General features: G+C 52.1%; 1 protein-coding gene across 1 annotated transcript; it reads left to right on the forward strand.

Annotated features, from left to right (window-relative positions):
- Window positions 1-7,314: 7,314 nt before the first annotated feature.
- Window positions 7,315-24,361, forward strand: LOC115492427 (uncharacterized). The gene is made up of 4 exons (XM_072919896.1): window positions 7,315-7,329; window positions 7,741-8,219; window positions 8,618-8,620; window positions 23,523-24,361. Exons 1-4 carry the CDS (start codon window positions 7,315-7,317, stop codon window positions 24,109-24,111), a joined length of 1,086 nt encoding a protein of 361 aa, XP_072775997.1. The 3' UTR covers window positions 24,112-24,361.
- The last annotated feature ends 297 nt before the right edge of the window (window positions 24,362-24,658 follow it).

Here is a 24,658-nt window from a genome sequence, read left to right on the forward strand (position 1 = left end):
TCAGCCATGGGCACTAGGAGAAGCTGGAAAGTTCTTTCCCATAGGAAGGAAAGCACGGAGCCTTCCCCAGTGTTTTGGGGACAGATGAGAGGTCACCCTCATGAAACCATTGCCAGCCAGACTTCTCATGGCAATATTCCTATGGGAGCAATCCCTGGATAAAAGGAAATTTGGAGGTGAAATCTGAATTCTGGCCATGTGTGCCTGGAGAAGAATGAGAGTTCTTTTCCATAGCAAGGAAAGCATGGAGCCCCAGTGCTCCAGCAGCTGAGGAGAGGCAGCCCTTGGAATTCCAACATCAGCCAGACCTGTCAGGTGAACCCTGGGAGGCCAAGCCACCCAGACCTGGTCCATGTTCCCTCGCTTCCATGGGGTCCCACGGTGTCCCAATGGTCTCTCGCTTCCAGGAGGCCCTGAGGTGTCACAATGCCGCCTTGGTGACACCAGGCCCTGAAGGGTCCCAATGGTCTCCATGGTTCCATCAGGCCCCACAGAGTCATAATGGTCTCTGGGTCCATGAAGCCCCACGGTGTCACCATGGCCCCTTGGTTCCATGGGCTCCAGTGGTGCCACAATGATCCCCTTGGTTCCATGAGGTGCCCACAGTGATCTCCATGGGAAGGAAAGAACTGAGCCCCAGTGTGGCAAGGGGCAGCCAGAGTTGATGGTACTGGCAGATTGTGGCTGGGAGCAACCCTTGGATATAGGGAATTTTGGAGGTGGAATCCCAATTTCAGCCATTTCTGTGTAGATAAGAAGGATGGTTCTTTTCCATAGGAAGGAAAGCACAGACCTTGTGTTTCAAAACAGAAGAGGAGAGAGGTGGCTCCTGAGAGGCTGAACCAACCAGACCTGTTTGTCCTGGCAGCTTTTATCATATGGAATTTGGGAGCAGGAATTTCAATTTTGACCATGGACCCCTTGAGAAGAAAGAAGGTTCGCTTCCATTCGAAGGAAGGCACAGAGCCCCAGTGTTTCGAGGCAGGTGAGAGGCAGCTCCCAAGAGGCCAAGGGCAGCCAGACCTGTCTGTCCTGGCAGCTTTCACTTGGGAGCAATCCTTGGATGTACAGAGTTTTGGAGGTGGAATCCCAGTTTTGGCTATGGGTGCCTGGTCAGGATGGAAGGTTTTTCCCTATAGAAATGAAAAACACAAAATCCAAGTTTTCTGGAAGAAGATGAGAGGTGGCCACCCTTAGGCCAAGCCAGCCAGGTCTGTCTCTCTTGATACTTTTCATCTAGGGGCTATCCTTGGACACAGGGCATTTTGGAGGTGGAATCTCAGTTTTGGCTATGGGTGCCTGGACAGGAAGAGGAGTTCTTTTCATTAGGAAGGAAATCACAGAGCCCCAGTGTTTCAGAGGCAGGTGAGTGGCAGCCCTCGGGAAGCCAAGGCCAGCCAGACTTGTCAGTCCAGGCAGCTTCTGTCTGGGAGCTATCCTTGGATATAGGGAATTCTGAAGGCAGATCCCGAGTTTTGGCCATGGATGCCTGGTCAAGAAGGATGTTTTTTCCCCATAAGAAAGAAAAGCACATGGTTCCAGTGTTTGAAAGGCAGATGAGAGGTGGTCCCGAGTGGCCAAGCCTGCCAGAGCTGTCTCTCCTGGCAGATTTAATCTGGAAACAATCTTTGCAGTTAAGAAAATTTGCAGAAGGAATCCCACTTTTGGCCATAGGCCCCTGGAGGAGAAGGACAGTTCTCTCCCATGGGAAGGAAAGCCCAGAGCCCCAGGGCTTCAGGGGCAGATGAGAAGCAGCCCTCAACATGCCAAGGTCAGCTGGACCTGTCAGGTGGTCCCCAGGAGGCCCAGCCAGCCAGACCTGTTCCATGTTCCCTTGGTTCCATGGACCCCACAGTGTCACAATGGTCTCCTTGGCTCCATGAGGCCCTGGAGTGTCACAATGTTCCCCTTGCTTCTGCAGTGTCACAATGGCCCCGTGCTTCCATGAGCCCTTGCAGTGTCACAATGGCTTCGTGGTTCCACAAAGCCCTGATGTGTCACAATGGCCCCTGGGCTCCGTGTGCCCTCGCTGTGTCACAGCGGCTCCTCTGTGACACTGCGGCTGCACAAGGTCACCATGGACCCTTGCTTCCTTGGGGTCACCGAGTTCACAATGGTCTCCTTGATTCCATGAGGCAGCACAGTGTCACCCTGGCCCCTTGGTTCCGTGAGCATCTGCAGGGTCACACAGGTTTGTGACATTTGTCCTTGCTGCCCCTCACATCCCCCTGCCCCACAAACAGCCCCGAGCCACCCGTGAGGAACAGGCCCTGCTGTGCCAGGCTGGGCTCAGGGCTTGGCCTTTCTGCTTCCCCCAGCCAGCCCAGGCCTTGCTCAGCATTGCAGTTCCCTGCTCTGAGCCTTGGGCTCCCTGCAATCCTGGCCTCAAGGATCTGCTCTCACCAGTCCCTGGGGAGCCTTTGGCAGTCCCTGCCCTCAGTGGGGCCCAGTGCTGCTCCAAGGGACTTGGAGTTCTGCTCCTGACTTCTTGAGCATCTTCTTCAGCCTTCTCTCAGTGCCTGAGAGCTCTGGACTTCACCCCAAATCCTCCATGGGGATCATTAAAGAAAAGGAAGCCCTTAGGGGCGCTTTGTCTTCATTCAATTATCTGCAAGTCTCCAGGGCTTGTGCACCTGGTTGGAGTCAGTTTGGAGTTCTATTAAGTAGGAAGATTTCCAAGTGCACCTCATGACATTTTTTCTTTAATCAAGTGAGTATTCTCTTATTTTCCAGTTCAGAGAAGAGCTGATAGAAGCATTCCCCAGGTGATCTTGACACTGAAGTTCTCCTTAGGAGGTCTGGGCATGTAGAAGAATGAGTCCCCTGAGGACTGACCCTGTTCAGACAAGCTGCTCCTCACCCCCAGCCTCACCATCTCTGACATCACCCACCTGGCACTGACATCCCTGTGCCCTGCAGCAGAACCTTGTCCCTGAGCTCTGCAGCTCCATGTCCCAGCCCATTGCACCGTGTCCCACCTGCTCTCCTCAGGGCTCTGCCTGCACACAGGCCCAGGAGAAGTTTTCCTCTTGGGAAGGAGAGAATGGAAAAGCCTGAGCAGGTTTCCTAAACAACAAACCCCACTCAGGAGCCACCTGCTCAGTACAGGCTGCCTGGAATGGTGTCACCTTTCTACAAGGAACAGTGTGACCAGAAATGATCTCTGGAAGCAGAATTCTCTGCGTCTCCCAGTTGAATTCTCTGTCCCACTCCTTTCCCTGGATCTCTGTTGCAGATTGAATTTGCTGGTGCCATCCTCACCTTTAACCTCCCTCTGGAATGCAAACAGGTGTTCCCAGGTGTGTTAAGCAGGATTTGCTCAATGTTTCTATAAATCTTTTGTGTCCCCCATGGAAGGAAGAGGTCATTTTGGCACTGAGGGGGTGACGTGGAAGCAAGGAGTCAATTGTGACCCTGGGGTCCCATGGAACCAAGGGGCCATGGTGACACAGCAGGGCCACGTGGATCCAGTGGTCCATTGTGACACTGTGGATCCAAGGAGACCATGGAGACACCCCCAGAACCTCATGGAACCAAGGAGTCCATGGTGACCCAGCGGGGCTGCATGGAGCCAATGGTCCATGGTGACACTGCCCATCCAAGGAGGCCATTTGGACACTGCGGAAGCTCATGGAGCGAGGTGGCCATTGTGACACTGAAGAACTTCATGACACCAAATATCCATGGGGACACAGCAGGGCATCATGGAACCCAGGAACCGCTGTTGGCAGTGCGGAAACTCCTGGAACCAGGGACTGTTGTGGCACTGCGGAACCAACACAGCTGCTGCACCTTGTCCCCTGCCCTGCACAGCTCCTTGGGAGGCACGGCAGGAGCACACCCTGGGAGCCTCGGGAATGCCCCTCTGGGATCCATGACACACACTCCCAGGGGCTGGAATTCCAGTTCCCAGCCAGGAAAAGATGTTCCTGACCTTGAAGGAAAAGCTCTTATGGAAGAGCCAGAAGCCAAGTTGAGCAAGATCCTACAGTGACATTTCACTGCCAGCCTTCATAACTTCACCCATGGTTGTCATAGCTCATGGATTGGGAATTAAATCAGGGCAGGGTCTTTGGTGGGAGCTGCCCTGGGTCAAGGAAGACACTGAGAGAGAAACAGAGCAGGCAAAGGAAGGCAGGAGAGAAAGGAGATGTTTTGGTTTGGAATGACAGGTGTCTGCTAAGGGAGGCAGGAGCCTCTCCTGAAATGGAAAAATGTAGACTCTTGCTTTCTGAATTGTTATAAATTTGAAATTAAAGGGGGCTCTCAGGTAAAAATATGGGAGCAGGAATAACAGCTTTTTATTAGAGAAGAAAATGAGAATATGAGCAATGCAGTGAACCAAAACAACACTGAGAGAGTCAGAATACAACCTGACAGTCTGTTGGACAGGGTGTTGGCCACAGTCCAATTGGAATGGTGGCTGCAGTCCTCCTGCAGTGTCAGGTGTGGTTCTGTTGGAGATGTGATCCTGTAGAAAAGGGTGTCTTCTTCTGAAGAGGAAGAGGCAGCTGTTCCTCTGAGAAATCCAGCCCAGAAAAAGCTGTGTTGGTGGGCCAGAATCTCAAGATTAGATGCAGGTAGGAATGCTTGGCTCCACCCTCTGGGCAGAGCATCTCACAATGGGCTGTTACAGTCCTTATCAGTCATGCAGTGACATTCAATAGCCCATTATCAGCAGTTGTCTCACCTGAGGGAGGATTGATTGTGGAAGAGATAAGGAAAAACTGCCCACTTAACACAGGACAACTGCCATACAGATGGCAAATAGAACACATCTTGCTTTTCAGTCTGGGACAGGAGGTCACAAACAAAATCAGGTGAGAAGGCGGCACTCTGAAAAGCAAACCAGAACTGACAGAAAATGAATGGGACAGAAATCAATAATTCTGGAAGTTTTATTTATTATCAAAATAAATCAGCCCCACACAATCCTGATCCCACAACCTCAAATTTGGATCTTACTTCTCCCAGTCACCTCCCAACCCCATCTCACCCTAGAGGATGTGGAATTGAGTAATTCTGGCATGGGACTGAGGTGGGAACCAGCCATTCTGAGGTGGGATTGAGCAATTTTGGGGTAAGATTGAGGGGTTTCAGGTGGGATTGAATCATTTTGAGGTGACAGAGCAATCCACCTTGGCATTTGGAGTGCAAAGATATGGAGAATACTACCAGATATCCCCCAAGAACCCACAAATCCTCCAGAATATGTTCCCAAACCATAAATTCCACCTCAAATACCTGTTAAATGGTGGGACTTTTGATATCCTTGGTCAATACTCTTTTTAGTCATTTTTCAGGTGTTTTTAAGTGATTAAGATATATCAGAAGAAAATTAGGGCCAAACCAAAACCAGAGGGCCCTTGAGCATCCCCTGGGCAGTGGACAAAACAAACTCAGCAGAAATTAAACTGAACCCTCCATAAAATGCCTTGAGGAAGATTTGCTCTTCCCACAAGTTACTTGTGATGGAAACGCAAACAAATCCCAAACATTACTAAGCCAACAACAAGCAATTCTTTGGCAATTCCAAATTTCACCAGTTCCAGCACAGCTCCAACTCAGATGCTGGCAGATTCCAAAAAAAGAAAAATGGAAATTTGGCCTGATACAGATTATTAAAAGGAAGGGAAAGCTCTGTGTAGCTGTTACAAAGGTGACAGGGACGAAGAAAATAATGATTCTCATATTTGGAAAAGCCCCCAAGCCTGTGAATTCAGGAGTTACTTCAGAATTTAGCTACTTGAGTTGGGCTTCTTGTAGGACTTTAGTAGCATTGTGTTCCTCACTGTGTGGTGAATGGTCCTTGTCAGTCTCACTGGTATCATTTGGTCCCTTTCCTCCAGTGATTTTAACAAACATTTCAGGGAAGGACAAGAAAATATTTTCTTTACACTGGCCATTCACAACAGCCATTTTCCTCATAAGTTCTCCCAAAAGTCACTCAGAGGAAGCTGCATCCAAGTTTCCAAGAGTTCCTCCAGAAAGAGCCACAAGCTCGTCAGAGGAGGGAACCATGCTGTTGTCAAAGGCACTTGGGGTCAGACAGCAGTGCCCTGAACTCACTGTGCAAAATAATGTCTCAATCTGGCTAAAAAAATTGTTAGAGAGATGCCTCTGCCCCATTTAAGGTGCTAACGAGACCAAATCCAAGGTGGATTTTATTGAACAGTAAATATGAGGTAGAGAGAGACATGGAAAGAAAGATAAAATTGAGAGAAAGTAAGGGAGTGACAGGGACAGAGATCTCCCTCGGGGTGGGGCAAGTGTGACATTGTCCCCTGTGTGCTTGGCCTTCCCAGGGTGGGGGTTTTACACCTGAGCCAGTTTGGGTAAGGGGGGTGGTGTTCACCCCCCACCCCGAGCAGGGATTGCCTCACTGTTTCAGGTTACAGTGTCAGATGTAACCAAAAGTGTTTTCAGTCACCATCTCCATAAACTGTTATCAACAGGTGGGGCAGTGTTCTTTATCTCTTCCATGGCTCAGCCCTGATAACGCCCTCCAGGGACCATCTTCTGTTAATGGGCCATTGAGTGTCACTGCAGTGTCGCCCTGATTCTTGAGTTTTCTTAAACCTTCTGAGTTTACATTCTATTGGGAAATTTTCCCACACAGTTTCTGTAAATAACGTATTGTTTTGCATTCCTCCATGAGGGTGGAGAAACTTGATGTACTAGTGCTTTGTCCAATGTCTTCGGAGAAGTAGCCCGTTCACTCTCCAATCCACTGTCACCTTTGGAGAAGTATAAAAGTTGGAGTCAGAAAATAAACGCTCTCTTTTTTGCCTTGCAAGGTAGCAAGTGACTCGCGTTGCTTTCTCGTGTCCTATAGCAACACTGCAGGACTGATAAAATTACATCATCCCATTGTGGGATGCTCCGCCCAGGGGGAGGAGCCAAGCATTCCTACCTGGATATAATCTCACCCTTGCAACACCACGACCACCTTGCCTACTGCATTCCCAGAGGACAAGAGCTCCATAACCACCACTGGACCTTCAGAGGAAGACCAGACCCTTCTACAGGATCACCGCTTTGACAGATTCACCTTCATCACTCCAGCCGGACAGCAGCCACCATTTAATCAGACTGCTACCACCACCCTGACCAACGCGGTGTCAGGTTATATCCTGACTCTGTGAGTTTAAACCAGTGTTTCTGTATCATTGCCTTGATCTTAATTTTCTTAATCAATTGTGATTCTGGCTTAGACTCTCTCCCTGGTTTGCCTTCCACCCAGGACAATACTGAATGTGCTCATCCCTTGTTTTCCTCCCAAAACAGAATTTCCCATACCCAAACCTTCACGACATGGAGGAGGAGGCTGTGAGGAAGAGGAAGGAGCCCTGGGACACCGAGGCAGGTGAGGAGGAAGTCAGTGCCCCTTTCCCCCTCTCTCCTGCTCCATCTCCCGGCCCAGCCTGGCCCCCGGCTGCAGGTCAGACCCGCTGCCGACGCTCTGCTGACAGGGACGCACTGGGGGGATCTCCTTACCCTTCCTTGTGGCACGGAGGCAAATCCCATCCTCTCCTTGTCCTTCCTACCCCAGAGCAGGAGCTGATGATGGAGACCAGGAAGGACAAATCTCTGCAGCACAACCTCATGGAAGAGGCCGATTTGAGCAACTCCACAGCGCAAGAATCCAACAGGGAAGAAAAGCCCCGGAGATCCCACACAAGGAGGGGCTGGAAACCCAGCCCAGGGTGCTCTGAGGAGGAAAGGCCCACTCTGGGTCAGGAAGGTGGGCAGAGCTTCAGCCAGAGCTCGGAGCTGGTGCTCCCTGAGAAGCTTCACGATGGGGAGAAGCCCCACAAGTGCTTGGAGTGTGGGAAGAGCTTCAGGCAGAGCAACAATCTGAAACGACATCAGATGATCCACACCGGGGAATGGCCCTACGAGTGTGGGGAGTGTGGGAAGGGCTTCAGCTGGAGCTCCGACCTCATCATCCACCAACGCATCCACACTGGGGAGAGGCCCTACGAGTGTCCTGAGTGTCAGAAGAGGTTTCAGACCAGCTCCAATCTCTTTGTACATCAGCGGATTCACACGGATGAGAGGCCCTTCCGCTGCCCTGACTGCGGGAAGGGCTTCAAGCAAAACTCCACCTTTGTCACCCACCGGCGCATCCACACTGGGGAGAGGCCCTACGAGTGTCCCCAGTGTGGGAAGAGCTTCACCCAGAGCTCTCACTTGACCAGACACCAACGGAGCCACCGGTGATGGAAGCCCTGTGAGTGCCCCAACTGCAGGAGGAGCTTCATGCACCGCTCCAGCTTAACCCCCCATTGAAGAACCCACATTGGGAAGAGCCCTGGTGATCCCTGTTACCTGTGATCCATGCTGGGAAGATACCTGTAACTTCTCCTGCCCCTGCCAATGACTTTATGTGGGATTGAAGAACATGAGGGTCTGGCCATGGCCCTGTCACTACATTCACTCCCACCTGAGGTCATTGCCAGGGGCAGGAAAGGGACTCTCTCTCTCTCTCTGAGAAGGGTGTCCTTTTCAGGCAGGAGGAGACATGTGGCCAGGAAGGTAGAATTGATGGTGATGTAATTTCCCCTGTAAATAGTTTTTCTTATCCCTTCTGTTGTCAATATTTTTTCTGTTCCAGTTTGTTCCTTATCTCGTTGCTGTTCCCAGTAAATTGTTCTTATCCCAGCCTGGGATCTTTCCATTTTTTCCTTCAGTGGAAGGTGGGAGGGCAACGAGCACCAGCGGGGTTTTAGCAGGAGCAGGAAATTGGGGAATCCCATTCCTGAATCCCGGCCTGTGGAAACCGAGCATCCCAGCTGGTGCCAGCCCTGGTGGCCATGGCAGCAGCCTTGGGAGCGGGTCCCTGGCTGGGGCTGAGGGAACCTCTTCACTCTGGTGCCCAGGGACAGGAGTGGATGGAGCAGCTGCAGCTGAGTCGGGGCAGGCTTAGGTTGGATCTCAGGGAAAGGTTTTTGCCCAGAGGCTGCTGGGGCACTGCCCAGGCTCCCCAGGGAAGGGTCACAGCTCCAGGGCTCTCTGAGCTCCAGCAGCATTTGGACAGCGCTGCCAGGCCCAGGCTGGCAGTGTTGGGGTGTCCTGTGCAGGGCCAGCAGTTGGACTCGAGGATCCTGATGGGTCCCTCCCAGCTCAGCCAGTTCTGTGGTTCTGGGATCCCATGACCCTGGAGATGGGAGTGCCAATGGTTGCCATGGAAACGAGCTCTGGCTGCAGGCCTGAGCTGGTGTCCATGGCAACCACCCCTGGCATGGGGTCTCCATGGAGCTGCCCAGGGACTGACCATAGCAACAGGGGCTGGGGAAGGTTGCCATGGAAACTGACCATAGCAACAGGGGCTGGGGATGGTTGCCATGGAAACTGACCATAGCAATGGGTCCTGATGAGGTTTGCTGTGGTAATCCAGGGCATCCCTCTGGCTGCCCTGGCAGGTCTGGGACCCTGGCAAGGGGGTCAGGAACCCCCCTGGACAGAGCCCCCAGAGACAGTGCCTGTGATCTCTGTCCATGGAAAAGAGTTTTCAATCTTACAGGATGAATTACACACTCTGAGTGTTTGATATGAGTAATAATTAGTGTGACACGGGTGCAAAAGTAGAATTTTAGGATTCTAGATAAGGGGTTCAAAGGAGGCAAGATGGAGGAAATCGTGTGTGTCCTGTCCTTTTTCGTCTTCTTCATGCCTTCCATGTTTCACTGCAGTGTTGGCATTTTTCTGTTGGTTTAGGCTGGGGACACATTGTTAAACAGAGGTGGTAGGTATTGGCACATTATTGTGAATATAGCACAGGTAGTTTCTGGTATATAATGTTTGTAAGTTCCCACTGAGGGGCAGAGCCCTGCACGCTGCCCCGCAAGAAAGGCCTACTGCAGGTCAGACAGAACATGTTATAGATAAGCAAGAATAAACAACCTTGAAAACCAGCACAGATGAATTATGGCTTCTTCTTTGGCAGCGGGGCTCAAAGACAGGGACTTTCTACAATTTTGGGATCATTTAAATACCACAGATTCTGACATAAATGGCATCCCTGGGTGGGCTCGAACCACCAACTTTTCGGTTAACAGCCAACAGTTTGCATATTAAGGTTCAGATATTTTGACAGGCCCTCAGAGGGGTTTCATGGGGACTTTCTAAGTGTCCCCAGGCTGCCAAAGAGCCGGGATGTCACAGGAACTCACAGGGGCTCCTGTCATGGGCAGACTGGGAGCTTTAGGCAAAGTTTATTAGAGAAGCTCCTGTCAGGTCAGGAGGCACAGAAAGGACTCCCAATAGCCCCTATAGATCCCCAAATACCTCCAAGGACCAGCAACCTTTCTAAGCCTCTTTTTGTGAGAGGAGCCTTGGAGCAGCTGGTTCCAATCCCTACCCCTGACAATTCAAGAGCTCGTATGTAAACAATTATAAAGGTGGAATTAAAACTTTATACAATTCTCCCTTAGCATTAGGAATTGTAATCCAGTGTTGGGGGTTGGGTTTTTCCTTTCTGTTTGTTCCTTATCATTGGCTGATGTTTATCGGCTGATCCCTTATTTTGGGAGGAGCTGCTGCTCTTGGAGATGGGAGTTTCCACTGCTGCTGCCACAGCCCGGGCCAGAGCTGCTTCTTCTGTCCTGGGATGAGCCTCTGCTCGTGAGAACAGCCACTAAACTGGGACCTTATTTACACCTGCCCCACTAAAAGAGAGACCTATCCCTGTCTGCTCTGGTGTCCAGGATCCTGAGCTGGGCTCTCCCTGCCCTGCTTGGAGCCCCTCACCCCCTGCCTGCCGAGACATCCTGCCAGCCCAGCTGACTGCTTTTCGCCAGTCCTGCTGGGGCACCGAGCTGACTGCTTTCTGAGAGTCCAGCTGGGGCAGCGGAGCCGGCTGCCCCGGGGTTTGTGAAGCAAAGCCTCTCTCCAGCCCTTCCCCCTTCGGACAAAGCCGCCATGGCCCCGCGCTGCCGAGCCCGGCCGGAGCGCCCCCTGCAGCCGCGTGGGGGTCAGCGCACCTGCCCTGCCCCGGGAGCCACAGCGCCCCTGCTGGCTGTGCCCGGAACTGCACCGCAGGGAAAGCGCCACGGCCCAAAGGCCGGGACTGGGCTCTGCTCTGTTTGCTGTTCGTGCCGCAGCTGCTGCTGCTTGTTTGCTTTGTTATACACACTAGGAAAGAGCTGACATTCCTATTCCCATATCTTTGCCTGCCTGAGAGCCCCTTGATTTCATGATTCTAATAATTTGGAGGGAGGGGGTTTACATTCTCCATTCCACAGGAGGCTTTTTGCTGCCTTCCCTAGCAGACACCTGTCTTGTAAACCAAGACCAGTTTTGGCACCCGATGTGCAGCCTGAGGGCATTGAGAGAAACAGGCTGAAATAAGAATAACAGTTCTTGAGTAACATATTTTTTTTTTGTTGCACTGGATATAGAAACCTTGTTCGGTGTCACCATGTGGTCTAGCTTACCCTGGTTTGGGTGGCACATGGTTGTGGCTACATTTTTCCCATCCTATAACTATGTGAAAACAGAGTTGCAATGGACTAAAAACTAATGCGACAGAAAGAAATAATTTTGTAATTTCCTATCAAAACACATTTTCCTCCCTTTCTCACCAACCTTGTCCTGGTGTCATTCAGCAGGGCTGTCAGAAAGTTCATCATTCTGAGTGGATGTTCCAGGCTGCAGCCACAAGGAAACAGGGAATGGGGATTTTCCTGCTCCTGGGGAGTGAAATGCAGATGAAAAATCAAACCCTACAATTTTAATAAAGATTTGTAGGGAATGGGTATGCTTATTTATAACGCTGTGGACGCATGTCCATTAAAGAGCAATAAGTCCTGACATACGTCCACAGCGCTATAAATAAACATATCCATTCCCTACAAATCTTTATTAAAATTGTAGGGTTCCACTTTTCATCCGTGTTTCATCATGGCGAGTCAGGCAGGAGATTTTCTGTCCTCGCAGGGGCAGGGGGTAGAACAGACCTCCTTGGCGCACCCGGGGAATTTCCCTGGAGGGGCTCCGCTCTGCCTCGCTTGCCACCTGCGGAGACAGCCAAGGAGCGCTGGTGTGCGATAAAGGGACGGACTGAGAGGGCCCTGGGGTGCCAGAGCAGCACTGCTGGGCAGTCCCTCAGAGCCGGCAGGGCCCGGCCTCACTCCTGGGCCTGAGTGCCCGCGGGGAAGGGAAACAAGCGGAGAAACGGGGCTGAGGACGTTCACTGTGTTTAAAGGCGGTGATTTGTGTGCATTTGAACAGTGGCTAGACGAACTGGGGGGGTTCCTCTGCCCCAGTGGTTCAGACTTGGATTCCTGGAATTTTACTGTGTGCTGTTATGCTGTGGTGTGTTGAGAAAAGGGGACACTTTAAGAGATACCACCAGTGAGTTTCCCAGTGAGTTTGTGTGATTCTTCCCCCACATTATAGTATTTTAATTCTCGAGATTATATAGTTGTATTTATAGAGATTTTAAGATTTTTTTTTGCAACAAGTGTAGCATTTTATGCAGAAGAGCTACAGTATAATGATTTATGTTTAACTGTAGCAAAACAAATCAAAGGAATTCCAAGAATTCCTCCCTCACAACAACTTAAGCCCTGACTCTCCTTGAATTTGAGATAAGGACAGGGTTCTGTGTTTGTGAGCATATCAGAGTTTTTGCTGTAACAGGCACAGCCTTTTGCAGGGCAACGAAATAAGTGTCAGTAGAAACAATGCTTTAATTAGATTGTGCAAGAAGAGAACTAGAAAAGACTGAGATTTTGTAAAAGAGGGGGTTAAATAAAGGAAAAATGCCAAAGTGATGAACGGAACAGCCTGCAGGCAATTCCTGAGAGTTTTTGGTGCATTAAGAGGCTGGCGCCTTGTATGAGTACTATTACAATGCAGAGTTTGTGAGAAGGGCTAGTATTGCTGTTCCATGCCCCAAGTGTAAATTGAAGGCTCCTAATCAAGCCAATTCAGAACCTGAGATCTTAAAGCTTATGTGTAAATGATCGCATCTGATACCTGCGACCTGAAAAGTCTGTGTGTGAGAAAAACTGAAAAAAGACCATGAGGCTTGGGTAGAAAAAAAATAGTATAAGCAATAAAAACTAACCAAAGCAAAGAGTTTCCCACAAAGCCTCCAATAAGGGCAGCTCAGAAAACTAAAGGATTTATAACACCTTATTGCAACCAATGCTGTTTTAAGACAGGAAAGCAAATAAGGTGAGGTCTTGTATGCCAATATGTTTTTTCACCTCCAAGAATCATCCAAAATGTCAGAGTAAAAAAAAAAACAGAGCAAAGAGAAAGCAAATCAAATGTGTTGCTCAGCATGCCGTGAAAAACGCCAATCACATGTCTGTTAATTTTTTAATAATAATAACATGGTTACTAAAATAGTAATACAATAAGAGTAATAAAAATTTAGAGCTAGGACAATTACAATACAATAAAACCCAAAGACTTAAGGATGTCCAGATGCTCTGGGGCACTTAAGCCACAACAAGCATACCTTGTGAACAAAAGAATCACCCTTAAAACTACACTATTGCATATTCATATATCCCTCATGGTTATGTATACATTCTATTTAAAACAAGAAACTCTGTCTGTTATATGCCAACTGTTTCCTTTAATCCCCATGGCAAGGCCTGAAGAAATTGGCTTCTTCTGACAAGAAAACCATAAATTCCTCTTCTCTGGAAGATTTAGGTGTTCTGTGATGGTTACGTCAAAGCGAGTCTCTCATTCCTTAAAATAAAAAACGAAACACATAAGGAGTTTCTATTTTAACTACTGAAGCTTCATTTTAACTACAAAACTACACTTACCATGCTATTAAAATGTTAATACAGCACTGCAAATCAAACTAACATAATACATACAGTAACTATGCGCAAAGAGCCATATATTATGCGTTTTTCACATTGGGTGCCTCCTGGATTGCCCCCGGAAAGAGCCCATCTCTGCACGGAGCCACGTTTTTTCATTTGTAAATGAGGTCTTTCTTTCTCTGTCATCTGTGGTTTCTGCAGCCCCGGCTGCTGCTTCTGGTCTTTTAAAACTTTAAGAATCTTTTTGTACAAGCACAACAGACTTGATGTATATTTTACATAAGCACGAATTATTCCATAACATATATTACAATGGGGATGCAGAGATTCCCCCTGCAGCTCCATGAGGATGCAGAGATCCCCCTGCGGGTCCATGGGGATGCAGAGATCCCCCTGCAGCTCCATGGGGATGCAGAGATCCCCCTGCAGCCCCTGGAGGAGCCAGGCTGGAGCTCGGGGATGCCTGAGAGGAGGCTGTGACCCCGTGGGCAGAGGGGCCCCGCTGGAGCAGCCTGGCCTGGCAGGACCGAGCCCGTGGCACAGTGACCCACGCTGCAGCACTTGGAGGGGGCTGTGCCCCAGGGGATGGACTCGGCTCGGAGAAGTTCCTGGAGAAGTCTCGGCTGGGAGAGAGCGCAGGGTGCAGCAGGGAACGACTCCTGTCCCTGAGCAGAGGGAGAAGCCGCGGGGGATGAGCTGAGCAGGCCCCATTCCCTGTCTCCTGCCCTGCCGGGGGAGGAGGTGCAGCTGGGAGCAGGGAGGCGTGGGGAAAGCTGCATTTAAGGCTCTGCACTGACTTCTCCTCATCCTGCTCTGAGTCTTTGCAGTTTTCTGCCAGAAATCTCTCCCCTCCCCCGCTCACCCACAGGGCTTTGGGCAGGTTTCCCTTTTTGGGGGAAATCAAAGCAAAGCACCGATGCACTAATGAGGGGCAGGAGAAGGGAGGCTCCCGGGCTTCCCGCAGAGCCGGAGGCACGGAAGGCGCAGGGTCGGGAAAGCCGTGGCGGGAGGTGCGGAGAAGTTTGTTTGTGTGGGCAGCTCAATCCCGCCTCGGGCCCGGGCCCGTCCCGGGGCTGTTGCTCATCTCCGGCTTTGCCCTCACGCAGCGCGGGGGGCCCTGAGAGCGCGGGGCGAGTCTGGGCCGTGCGCAGAGCCCGCCCCGAGCTCGCTGCCATTGGTCGCTGGTGCCGTCAGTCGTGGTTGCGGCGCGCTGATTGGTGGGAGCGGGGCGCAGCACGGCCCCGGCGGCGGGCTGAGGGCGGCCGTGGGCGGGCAGCGGCGCCATTGGCGCCGGGAGCGTCTGTGCGGGCCCGGGAGCGGCGGCAGCGGCCGGAGCGCGGTGAGGCGGCGTCGGCGGAGCTCGGAGGCGGCCCCGGCGCAGGTGGGAGCCGCGCTGGGTTCTGCGGGGGCTCGGGGCTGGCTGCGGGCGGAGGGGGCGGCAGGGGGCTGCGGCGGGTCGGTGGTGCCGTGTCCGGCCCGTGCCGGCCCCGGGCTGAGGGCGCGGCGGGAGCGGCTGCCCGCGGTCTCCTTCCCGCCGGGGCCTGGGCAGGAGCCGCTGCCGGAGCAGCGCTGGCTCGGCCCGGCTGCTGTGGGTAGGACAGAGGGGGCTGCCCCGCGGCCGGGACTGTGCGGGGAAATTCCCGTCGCCGGAGGTTTCTGTGGCCGGAGGAGAGCGAGGAGTCCTGTAAAAGTGACTTCATTGCCGAGCAGGGGGAGAGGCCGTGGGGCATTTGCCGTGCGCTCTCTGCCATGGTTGTAGTCCGCAGCCTCCTTTTTATCCTCATTTTCCCGGCCGCATCTCCCTCTGCCTTTGCCCACGGGCTGAAGTCCTTGGAAGGTTCAGACTTCCCGATGCGCCTGCTGCCTGTCCTCGTTAATATGCACCCTCCTTTTGTATACCAGCCGATATTCATGGCTCTGTTAAGCCTTTGTTCTTCTAGGAGTTCGGGAATTTAGCGGGACTTTGAGAAATTGTGTGTCTCAATTTGTGAAATTTATTGGAACTGATGGTTTCCCTCGTTACTTCCTTATCTACAAGTGCCTGGCTCTCTCTCCAGGCAGATTCACTCCTTGACTCTGTTTTTTTCTTCCCGGGTCCTCTTTAGTTTTGGGATTATTCCCGGTGCCCTCATTCCCTGTCCTTTTGTAGCCGTTTGTGGATCAGGAGGCCTGGCTGCCACCTGCATCCCCTGGCTCAGCTGCTGGATGAGCTGCACTGCCAAGGTGTGGAGCCTGGTAGAAAGATGAGAGTTGCTGCAGCACAGAAGAGGAGAAGCAGCATTCGTGTAACCCCTGGTCTGCCCGGCAGCCACGAAAGTGTGTCCCATTCCCATCCTTTCCATGTTTGGACCAACACATAAACTGTTCACCTTTATCTTTTTCACCACATTACCTTTGTTGTCTCTTTGTCAACAGCAGTTTGAATCATTTAGTTCTCCACAAACTCCTCCATTTTCTGCTAACAGATAATCTGATCCCATCCCCTGGTGAAATGTTGTGTTCTTCTTTCAGTGGAAGGTCAGGAGCTGGAGCTGTCTAGTTGGTTCTTCTTTTGAGGACAGCTTTTAATCTAATGATGCCATTGAAATGAGAAATGGGTTCTGTCTCCTGATATGAATTAGTTTGGGTTCCCAGGGGCTGGTCTGGGGTGTTGTAGGATTTGTTCTGGTGGCCCTTCATCTTTTTCCCATTTCTGGGTGCTCCCTCAAGCTGAGGCTGCATCAATGACTGCATTTTTCTAAATACATCATCAAATACTTGAATTCCAACTAATTTCCCTGAACTTGTTCTAGCAAAAGCCCCAGTGCTCTGATACACCCTGTACAGCACAGACAGTGGCAGCAGATGTTGGAGTGGGCAGAGGGATTAACCCCCGCTCTTATTTTAGTGAAGTTTTCACAACATTCTCCATTTGCTGTTTCCCTTTGCAGCCTCAGCCATTTCTGTTGCAGAGTCAGATCCTCACCATGGGCTCTGCCTTCAGCCGTGCAGATTCCATCTGTGCAAGCAGGCAGAGCTTGGGGTGAGGGGTAGAGGGAATCAGCCAATTCCTGCCCCAGGCAGGAAGAGCCAGGTACATTGTCCCCACTCTGCCCTGGCAGTGTTAATTTGCATTTCTAAAGCTCCTCTCCTGGGTGCCTGGAATGCAGCTTCTCTTCCAGAGCAGCTTCAGCAGCCTCACATGTGCCCCGCCCCCCAACCTGCTGCTTTTTCTTTTTTTTTTTCTTTCAAATCTTCTATTTATTTTCTTTTCCTTCAAATCTTCTATTTATGAGTTAAAGGGTCACCTTTAAATCTCTTCTAGCTTCACAAAATGTTGCCTAAAGGTGAACGTCGAAAAACCCAGACCAAAATTTTTCTATCTCTAAGAGACACACACAAACAAACACAAAAAATTTCCAAGTCAATGAAATTTTTTCTACTTCTCCTCTAAGTAAAAACTCATTCTCTCATCCCTTACCCAAACCTAACTGGCAATACAGAAGTAGGAGTAATTTAAAAATAGTCTAATGCTCTAAACTTAGCACTGAAACTGCAGGAAAAAGAAAAACTCCAACAATATGTTTATTGTTAGAGTCAAGGCATTCCTTGATTCTGGCCAGGATGTGCAACAGAAATCATTCCATCCCCACATAACCCGGGTGTGCAGAGAAAATCGTTCCATGACACCTAAAGTATCAGTAAAATATATTGGAGTATATAATAAATAAAATACTATCGGAGTAAAAGCTCCGTGGCTTTTACTAGATTTTTCCCAAACTTGATACAGTCTGAACCAGTCTAAATCCACTGGTTTAATGTTCCAAAGTTTCAAGTTGTGCAGTTTTTAGTATTTGGTTTCTTATTGGACCCGGATTTCTTTGCTTCAGCTGCTAATGAGGTGGGAAGTGCTGGATTTCCTTCTCAGCCTTTTGCAGACCAGGTGTCTGCAGCCCTGGCAGTGTCTGGGGTAGGTGTTGGTTGCTGTTTGCTGCTGGGGTTGATGTTTTGCTGCTGGGTGTTATCTTTCTGGGTATCTTTTGGGCCATTCCCAGTGTGTTGATGTGTTAAACTCATCTCCATTGAGTGGTGCAACATCCCTTAACAAAACCATCAACATTTCTTTCCCCAGGGCCAAGGCAAAGCAAGCCTGAGTAGAGAAATCAAAGGTTAACAATGTTAAAGTCTATGAGCTGGTGTATTTTCCATCAATGCCATGGCAGGCAGGGCAGTGTGTGAGTGTAAGTGAGAGCCAGAGTGGAATTGTGCCGTGCTCTTGCCCAGCAGCTGTGGCAGGGCAGGCCCAGAGAGCGCTGAAGCTGCAGCAGTGGCAGCAAGGGCTGTCCCCGGTGGCTGGAGCTGCCAAAGGAGGGTGGCCAGGCCGAGGATTTCAGCAGAGGATGTGTGGGCAGGCCCAGGGCCTTGCCCCGCTGTGGAGCCCTGGCTGCTGCTGCGCTGCCTTCAGTGCAGCTCAGTGGGGGCCTCCCATCCTCCTGCTGCAGGCGGGAAGTGCAAATCTCCGGGGCTGCAGAGACCTGGAGCCGAGGCTGAGGGGTCCCCCGTGCTCAGCTGTGCTGGCGGCTGTTTCTGGCCTCGGGGCCACTTGGCACGGGCCACGCCACTTGGCCCCCAGTGGTGCTGCTCTGCACTCCTTAGGCAGGAGCCGATGTCCTGCTGGGATGTTGGCAACAGCAAAGTGCCAAGGCAGGCTCTGTGCCAGCCCAGCTTCCTGGGGGAGAGATTGCACCAGAGACAGGATTCTGGCCACAGACTGCTTTAACTGTGCATCCCTTATCTCCACCCTGCACTAGGTGGAGAATTCCCAGGGTAAGGAATTCACAAGATTAATTGCCAGGGAGAGAAATCACTATGTGCCCTGGGTCTGGCTCTTCTTCTTGCCCAAGCCAATGGCAAAAGCCGTACCCATGGCATCTTGGTTTCTATCCCCGGTTTCCAAAGCTGTTTCTTCCCCTTTCATTTTTTGTACCCAGCCTGAGCTCTGGGGGTGCCAGGGGTTCTGGAGGTCCCATTGTATTCCTAAAGCTGCCATAACCCCCTGGAGGATCTTTCCTGGAAAATGAGTTCTGCTCTCTGAGTCTGTTGCTTCCACAATGCCTTTTATTGGAGTAATGTCTTTTAGAAATACCGTAATAAGTGATCCAGTGGTTGCTGAGCAATCAGAATTGCTTTTGCCACCCTGTTAGGTGAGATGGTGTCACCAGAAGATATTGAAGCCTTCCTGCTCAGGGCATTTCAGTTCCAGGCTCTTACAAGCACACACAGCTGTGCCGGTTGAGCTGACCATGGGGGTAACCTGGGCTTTGTCTGATTCCCTTTCCTCAATAACAGCGTGTCTTGGAACTCTTTTCCCTTCTGCTGCCCTTGAAGAGCCATTCACAAAGACATTTTCTGCCTCAGGCCAGGCAATGTCTCCTGAATCTCCCCCAGGCTGGGTCTGGAGCTCTGTCACTTGAATGCAGTGCTGGGTTTCTTCCCAGCCCCTCTGGGGGATGTTCAAACAGGAGGCTGGGTTAAACCCTTCCCTTGTCCTCAGTTCTGGATCCTCCTGTGCCACTGAACAAGTTTCACACTGTAATAACCGAGCACTGCTCATCCATTGCGAGGCTCTTTTGGTTATCAAAGCTTGAACTTGATGGCAGACTGGAACAGTTGGAGAACTTGTTGTCATCAGGTTTTGGGCCTCGGTTCCCGTTGAAGCTGTGGCTGCACAATTCTGCAGACAATGAGGCCACTGTGGCCACTGGGTGAAACATTTTGGCCCAAAAATTCCTTTGACGTGGCCCTGTTGAACATTCACCTACAATTCCAATTTCTTTTCTGAGCCTGGAAAAGCCACAGCTGAGGCATCATTATTTTTGGTTGTTCATTTTCTCAGGTTTTATTCACTTTCTCCTGTCCATTCCACAGCATGGAGGCTGTCTGGGGTTAAAAAGTCCTACAATGTTCTGGCTGGAACAGAGAATCCTCAATACAGAATTGTCGTAGCTCCTTTTTAGTCATGGGTAATGTTACTCCTGAGATTGCCCAGACCCTCTCTGGGTCAATCCACAACAAACCTTCAGTCCCAATATGTCCCAAATATTTAACCTTTTTCTCCACTATTTGCCCTTTTTTTTTTTTTTCAAATCTGAAAAGATGTTTTTAGCCAGGAAATTCAGCCATTTCACAGCAGCTGTGTCTACCACTTCTTCTTGTCCTCCTAATTGGAGCCCTCTGATTCCCTGAGTGGCAGGATAGGAGTGCTGTAGGGAGACATCCCTGGCTCCAAAAGCCCTGCCTTTAGCAGGGACTCCATACCAGGCTGTGAGCCCTTCCTTCCCTCCCCTGGAACAGGGTGTTGCTTTTAGCCCCCACTTGATCTGGTTGCTTCCAAGTAATTTGGAGAGGCTCCACATCAAATTTTCCCTCTCCCTGGGGCTGCCCACACCTCTGGGTTCCCTTCAGCACAGGCCTTGCCAGACATTTGACACAAAGGTACAGCAGCAATAGCCTCTGTATCACCTTTTACAATATTACAATGCCACCATCAAATTCCTTCCTAGTTAATTACAATAAGAGTAGGAAGAAAAGAAATTGGTTTATTTCAAACCTATCCCCCACAGCTCCTAATTGAACAAATGACACCAGCTCAGCTTTCCCATTTATTCCCTTAATAATGAAAACACTCCTTTACAATGTTCCCCCCTTGGGTGTAAGATTCAGAGTGGATGGAGAGGCCCCTGTGTCCATCAGGAGAGGCCTCGTCTGGATGCAGACCCAGCCTGGATGTTCTCCAGGGCTGCAGTGTGGTGGGTCCCCGGTGGGATGGGAGCTCAGAGAGCCCTGACAATCCATGTCCTTGCAGGGGTGGACTCGCTCCTCCTGAGGGTGCTGCTGTCTGTGCTTGCAGTGTCCTTGTGGGCTGCAGCTGGAGCCCTGACTCCTTCCCAGGGGCTGTTTGGGTGGGCTCTGCCCTGGCCAGGAGGGCAATGCCTCTGCCAGGTGCTTGTGGCCGACGCCGTCCCCTGGGTGCTGGGGCCCCCTTGGGCCCTGGGGTTGGTCCCTCAGGGGCTTTGGGAACTCTGCCATGGCCTTTGCCTTCAGCTTGGCCTTTTGCTCATCCCTCCTTGCCTTCAGCTGCTGTGCCTTTGTTCCCAAGTGCTGCAGGGCCTTCTTGTGCCACTCCTGCAGCCCCGGTCACTGCCTGTGGGTGCTCATCCTCTGAGAGCTGCTGAGCTTTCTGCAAAATCTTTCCTTTCTGCAGGGACCCAAACCAAATCATTCACAGAAAATCCTGATCCTTCCATGAGCACTCTGCATTTCCCAGATGTTGCTTTGTTTTGCTCCTTGTGCTCAGGGTCCCCTGCCCAGCCCGGATGGCAGAGCCGGTGCCTGTCCTGCCGCAGTGTCCAAAGGCGGCCCCCCCGGCGGGCAGGGCCGGCAGCTCCCCGGGGCCGGGCAGCGGCCGGGGCGTCCCGCAGCCTCCTGGGGGCCGGGGGCCACTGCCGGCCCTGCCCGGGGCTGGTGGGCTCAGGCAGCGCCCGGCGCTGAGCCCCGGCTGCCCCACAGCCCCGGCCCGGCCCCGCAGCTCCCCACAGGCCCCCAGCCCTGCTCCCGGTCCCGCACCTCTGCGCCCGCTGCTGCCGCTGCCCACCACAGAGAAACCCCTGACATCCTGACCTCCTGCTTTTCCTCTCCTGGAAACTGGGAATTCAAAGTATCAGCTGGCAAATTGTCAGGATAAGACCGTGCTGAAAAACATCCCAATCCTGAGTATTTTTCTCTTCCTCCTCTTTGCCATCATCCTTTTTCTTACCGCATAGATTCCTCCTGCTGCTTCTTGCCTGAACCATATTGCTGCACACTCCCCTTCACCCGATCCCTTCCCAGCACACCAACACCATCCATCCCCTGTTGTCCAAATCCCTTCTCCCCTTCCCTTATTGCCCCCCTGGGTGTCCATATCCTTAATTACCTCTGGGGGAATGTGCAAACTACCTCAGCATTCTCCCAAGGGACCCTTCAGAGACATTTTGGGATCATCATCCCTTTGGCCAGGACCCCTCCCTGGCTTTCCCTTTTCTCCCCTCCATGGGTGCCCTGCCATGTTCACTCCCCGGAGATCCCAGGGTACTCACTGATGAGATTTTCAGTGCTCTCTCCCTGCTGACTCTTCACAGACCCCCCTGATGTGTCACTCGTCTGTCTCCTGGTCACTCCCGGGTCCCCAATCAATCCCCGGTGCTGCCGCCAGCCAAGGGAGCCGATCACCCAAAGTGGGTGAGGCACCTTCAGCTGCACTCCCTGCCCCAGGGTGTGCGGGAAAATTGACATCACCAGAGGATTCTGTCCACAAAGCAGACAGAGGAGTCCTGTGAAACTAATTTCATTCCTAAAAATGGGAGAGGCCATGGAACATTCCCCATGGGATCTCTCCAATTGTTGGAGGACACAGCCTCCCTTTAATCCTAATTCTCCTGGCCACATCTCCCTCTGCTTTCCCCATTGGCTGAAGCACTTGAGAGCTGCAGACTTCCCAATCCACCTAGTACATACTCCCTTAATATGCTCCCTGCTTTTATATAGCAAATGATATTCATGGCTCTGTTAAGTCTTTGTTGTTCTTCTGGAAGTTCATGAATTGAGCAGGGCCTTGGCTGAGCAGCAGTCTGTGTCATTGATTGATAACATTTTCTGAAACTGATTCCTTCTCCTGTCACTCCCTTGTGTACATCTCCCTGGCCCTCTGAGCCTTCCCCAACTGGACTCCCCGCCTTGGCCCCATCGCCCCCGCGAGGGGAATTTGGGGAGGTGGGAGTGGGGCAGCGCCAAGGCCGGGCCCCCCCGCGCTGTCCTGGCGGGAGCGGCTGCAGTGGGGACCGAGTGCGGGCAGGAGCGGCCGAGAGCCCAGCGCTGCCCCAGCCCGACCTGCCCCAGCTCCATCCCTGCCCCTCGGCTGGGATGCTGTGGGTCTGGGGGGAAGAGGGAGCCGGCAGTGGGTGCTGGGCCTGGGGGCAGGAGGACAAGGGAAGGAGAAGCAGGCTTGAGGAACAAAATGGTCAAACGATGCAGGTGGCAGGAGAAGGTGGGATTGTGCAGGGGGAGGAATGGCCGGAGGAAGAGGAGTGTGAGGAAGAGCAGAGACACCGGAGGAGGAGGAGGAGGAGCAGAAGGAAGAAGCAGCAGAAGGTTCCACCCCTCTCTGTATCTGCAGCCTCCCCCCAGCCCCAGGAGCGTTTCTCCACCCACATGCAGCAGGTGACTGTGGAGGGGGATCCAGGATTTTCACGGTGTGAATCTTGGTGTTTCTGAGCTTTCTTGGGCTAAATATTGGTGCTTTGGTTTTATGTGGCAGCTGAATCTTTATGTTTTGGAGGAGGTTTTTGCTGACTTGTGATGTTTGGGGAGTTTTTGATCTGTATCTTGAAGTTTGTAGGATTTTTGGGCTAAATCTTGGTGTTTTGGAGGTTCTTACAGACACAAGATTCCCAATGACTTCCTGAGATAAACTGGAGGAAGGAGGAATCTCCAGTCCAAGATGCTCTCGTCTTGTTTTTTTCCCCAAACCAGGATTTTTCATTCCCTGCGTGTGTCTGGATGGAGGAGGAGGAAAAGCCCCGAGATGCTGCAGGAGGAGGAGCTGCAAACCCAGCCCAGGGAGCTGCGGGGAGGAAAGAGCCCCCTGAGCCAGGAAGGCGGGCGGAGATCCAGCCAGAGCTCGGAGCTGGTGGAGAAGTCTCATGGCAGGGAGAAGCCCCACAAGTGCTTGGAATGTGGGAAGGGTTTCAGTCGGAGCTCCCACCTGATCGAGCACCAGAGGATCCACACTGGGGAGAGGCCCTACGAGTGTGGGGAGTGTGGGAAGAGGTTTGGGTGGAGCTCAGACCTGAGAAGACACCAGCGCATCCACACTGGGGAGAGGCCCTACGAGTGTGGGAAGTGTGGGAAGGGTTTCAGACACAAGTCTGGCCTGATGGCGCACCAGGTGATCCACACTGGGGAACGGCCCTATGAGTGCTTGGAATGTGGGAAGAGCTTTGGGCAGAGCTCACACCTGAGAACACACCAGCGCATCCACGCAGGGGAGAGGCCCTACGAGTGTCCCCAGTGTGGGAAGAGGTTTCGGACCAGCTCCCATCTCCACAGACATGAGCGGAGTCACACAGAGGAGAGGCCCTTCCGCTGCCCCGACTGCGGGAAGGGCTTCAACCGCAACTCCCGCCTCACCGTGCACCGGCGCATTCACACTGGGGAGAGGCCCTACGAGTGTGGGAAGTGTGGGAAGAGCTTCTCACAGAGCTCAGCCTTGAAGCAGCACCAGCGGAGGCACCACTAAGGGAAGCCCTGTGAGTGCCCTGAGTGAGGGAAGAGCTTGGAGTGAGGGAAGAGAGTGAGGGAACAGCTTGGAGTGAGGGAAGAGAGTGAGGGAAGAGCTTGGTGCGCTGCTCCAGCTCCATCCCCCATGGGAGGATCCGGGCTGGATGATCCCCAGTGACCCCCGTTGGGCAGAGCCCTGCTGATCCGTGGTCCTGGTGATCCATGTTGGGTGTGGGGAAGGTGTTGGCTTCTTCTCCTTGTGCTGCTGTGATTTGGGTGGGTTCCCATGGATGGGAGATGGGAGGTGAGTGGGGGGGTCCTGGCGCACTGGGGGGGGCTCATAGCTCGGGGGGTCCCAGCGCTTTGGGGGAGTCAGGGAAGGGGGGAAGCAGTGAATGGGGGGATCCCAATAAACTGGGGGGGGGCGCTGATGATAACAAGGGTTCCTGGGAGACAACGGGGGGGAAAGGACCAAATCCTAAGGGACTCCCCTAGTGCTGGTGACCCCCCCGTGCCCCCCAGCCCTTGGGGTCTCCCACAGTCCCTGCACTGTTCCTGGGGGTCCC

Source organism: Taeniopygia guttata, chromosome 30 (assembly GCF_048771995.1).
Source record: "Taeniopygia guttata chromosome 30, bTaeGut7.mat, whole genome shotgun sequence".
In the NCBI taxonomy this organism is placed as follows: domain Eukaryota; kingdom Metazoa; phylum Chordata; class Aves; order Passeriformes; family Estrildidae; genus Taeniopygia; species Taeniopygia guttata.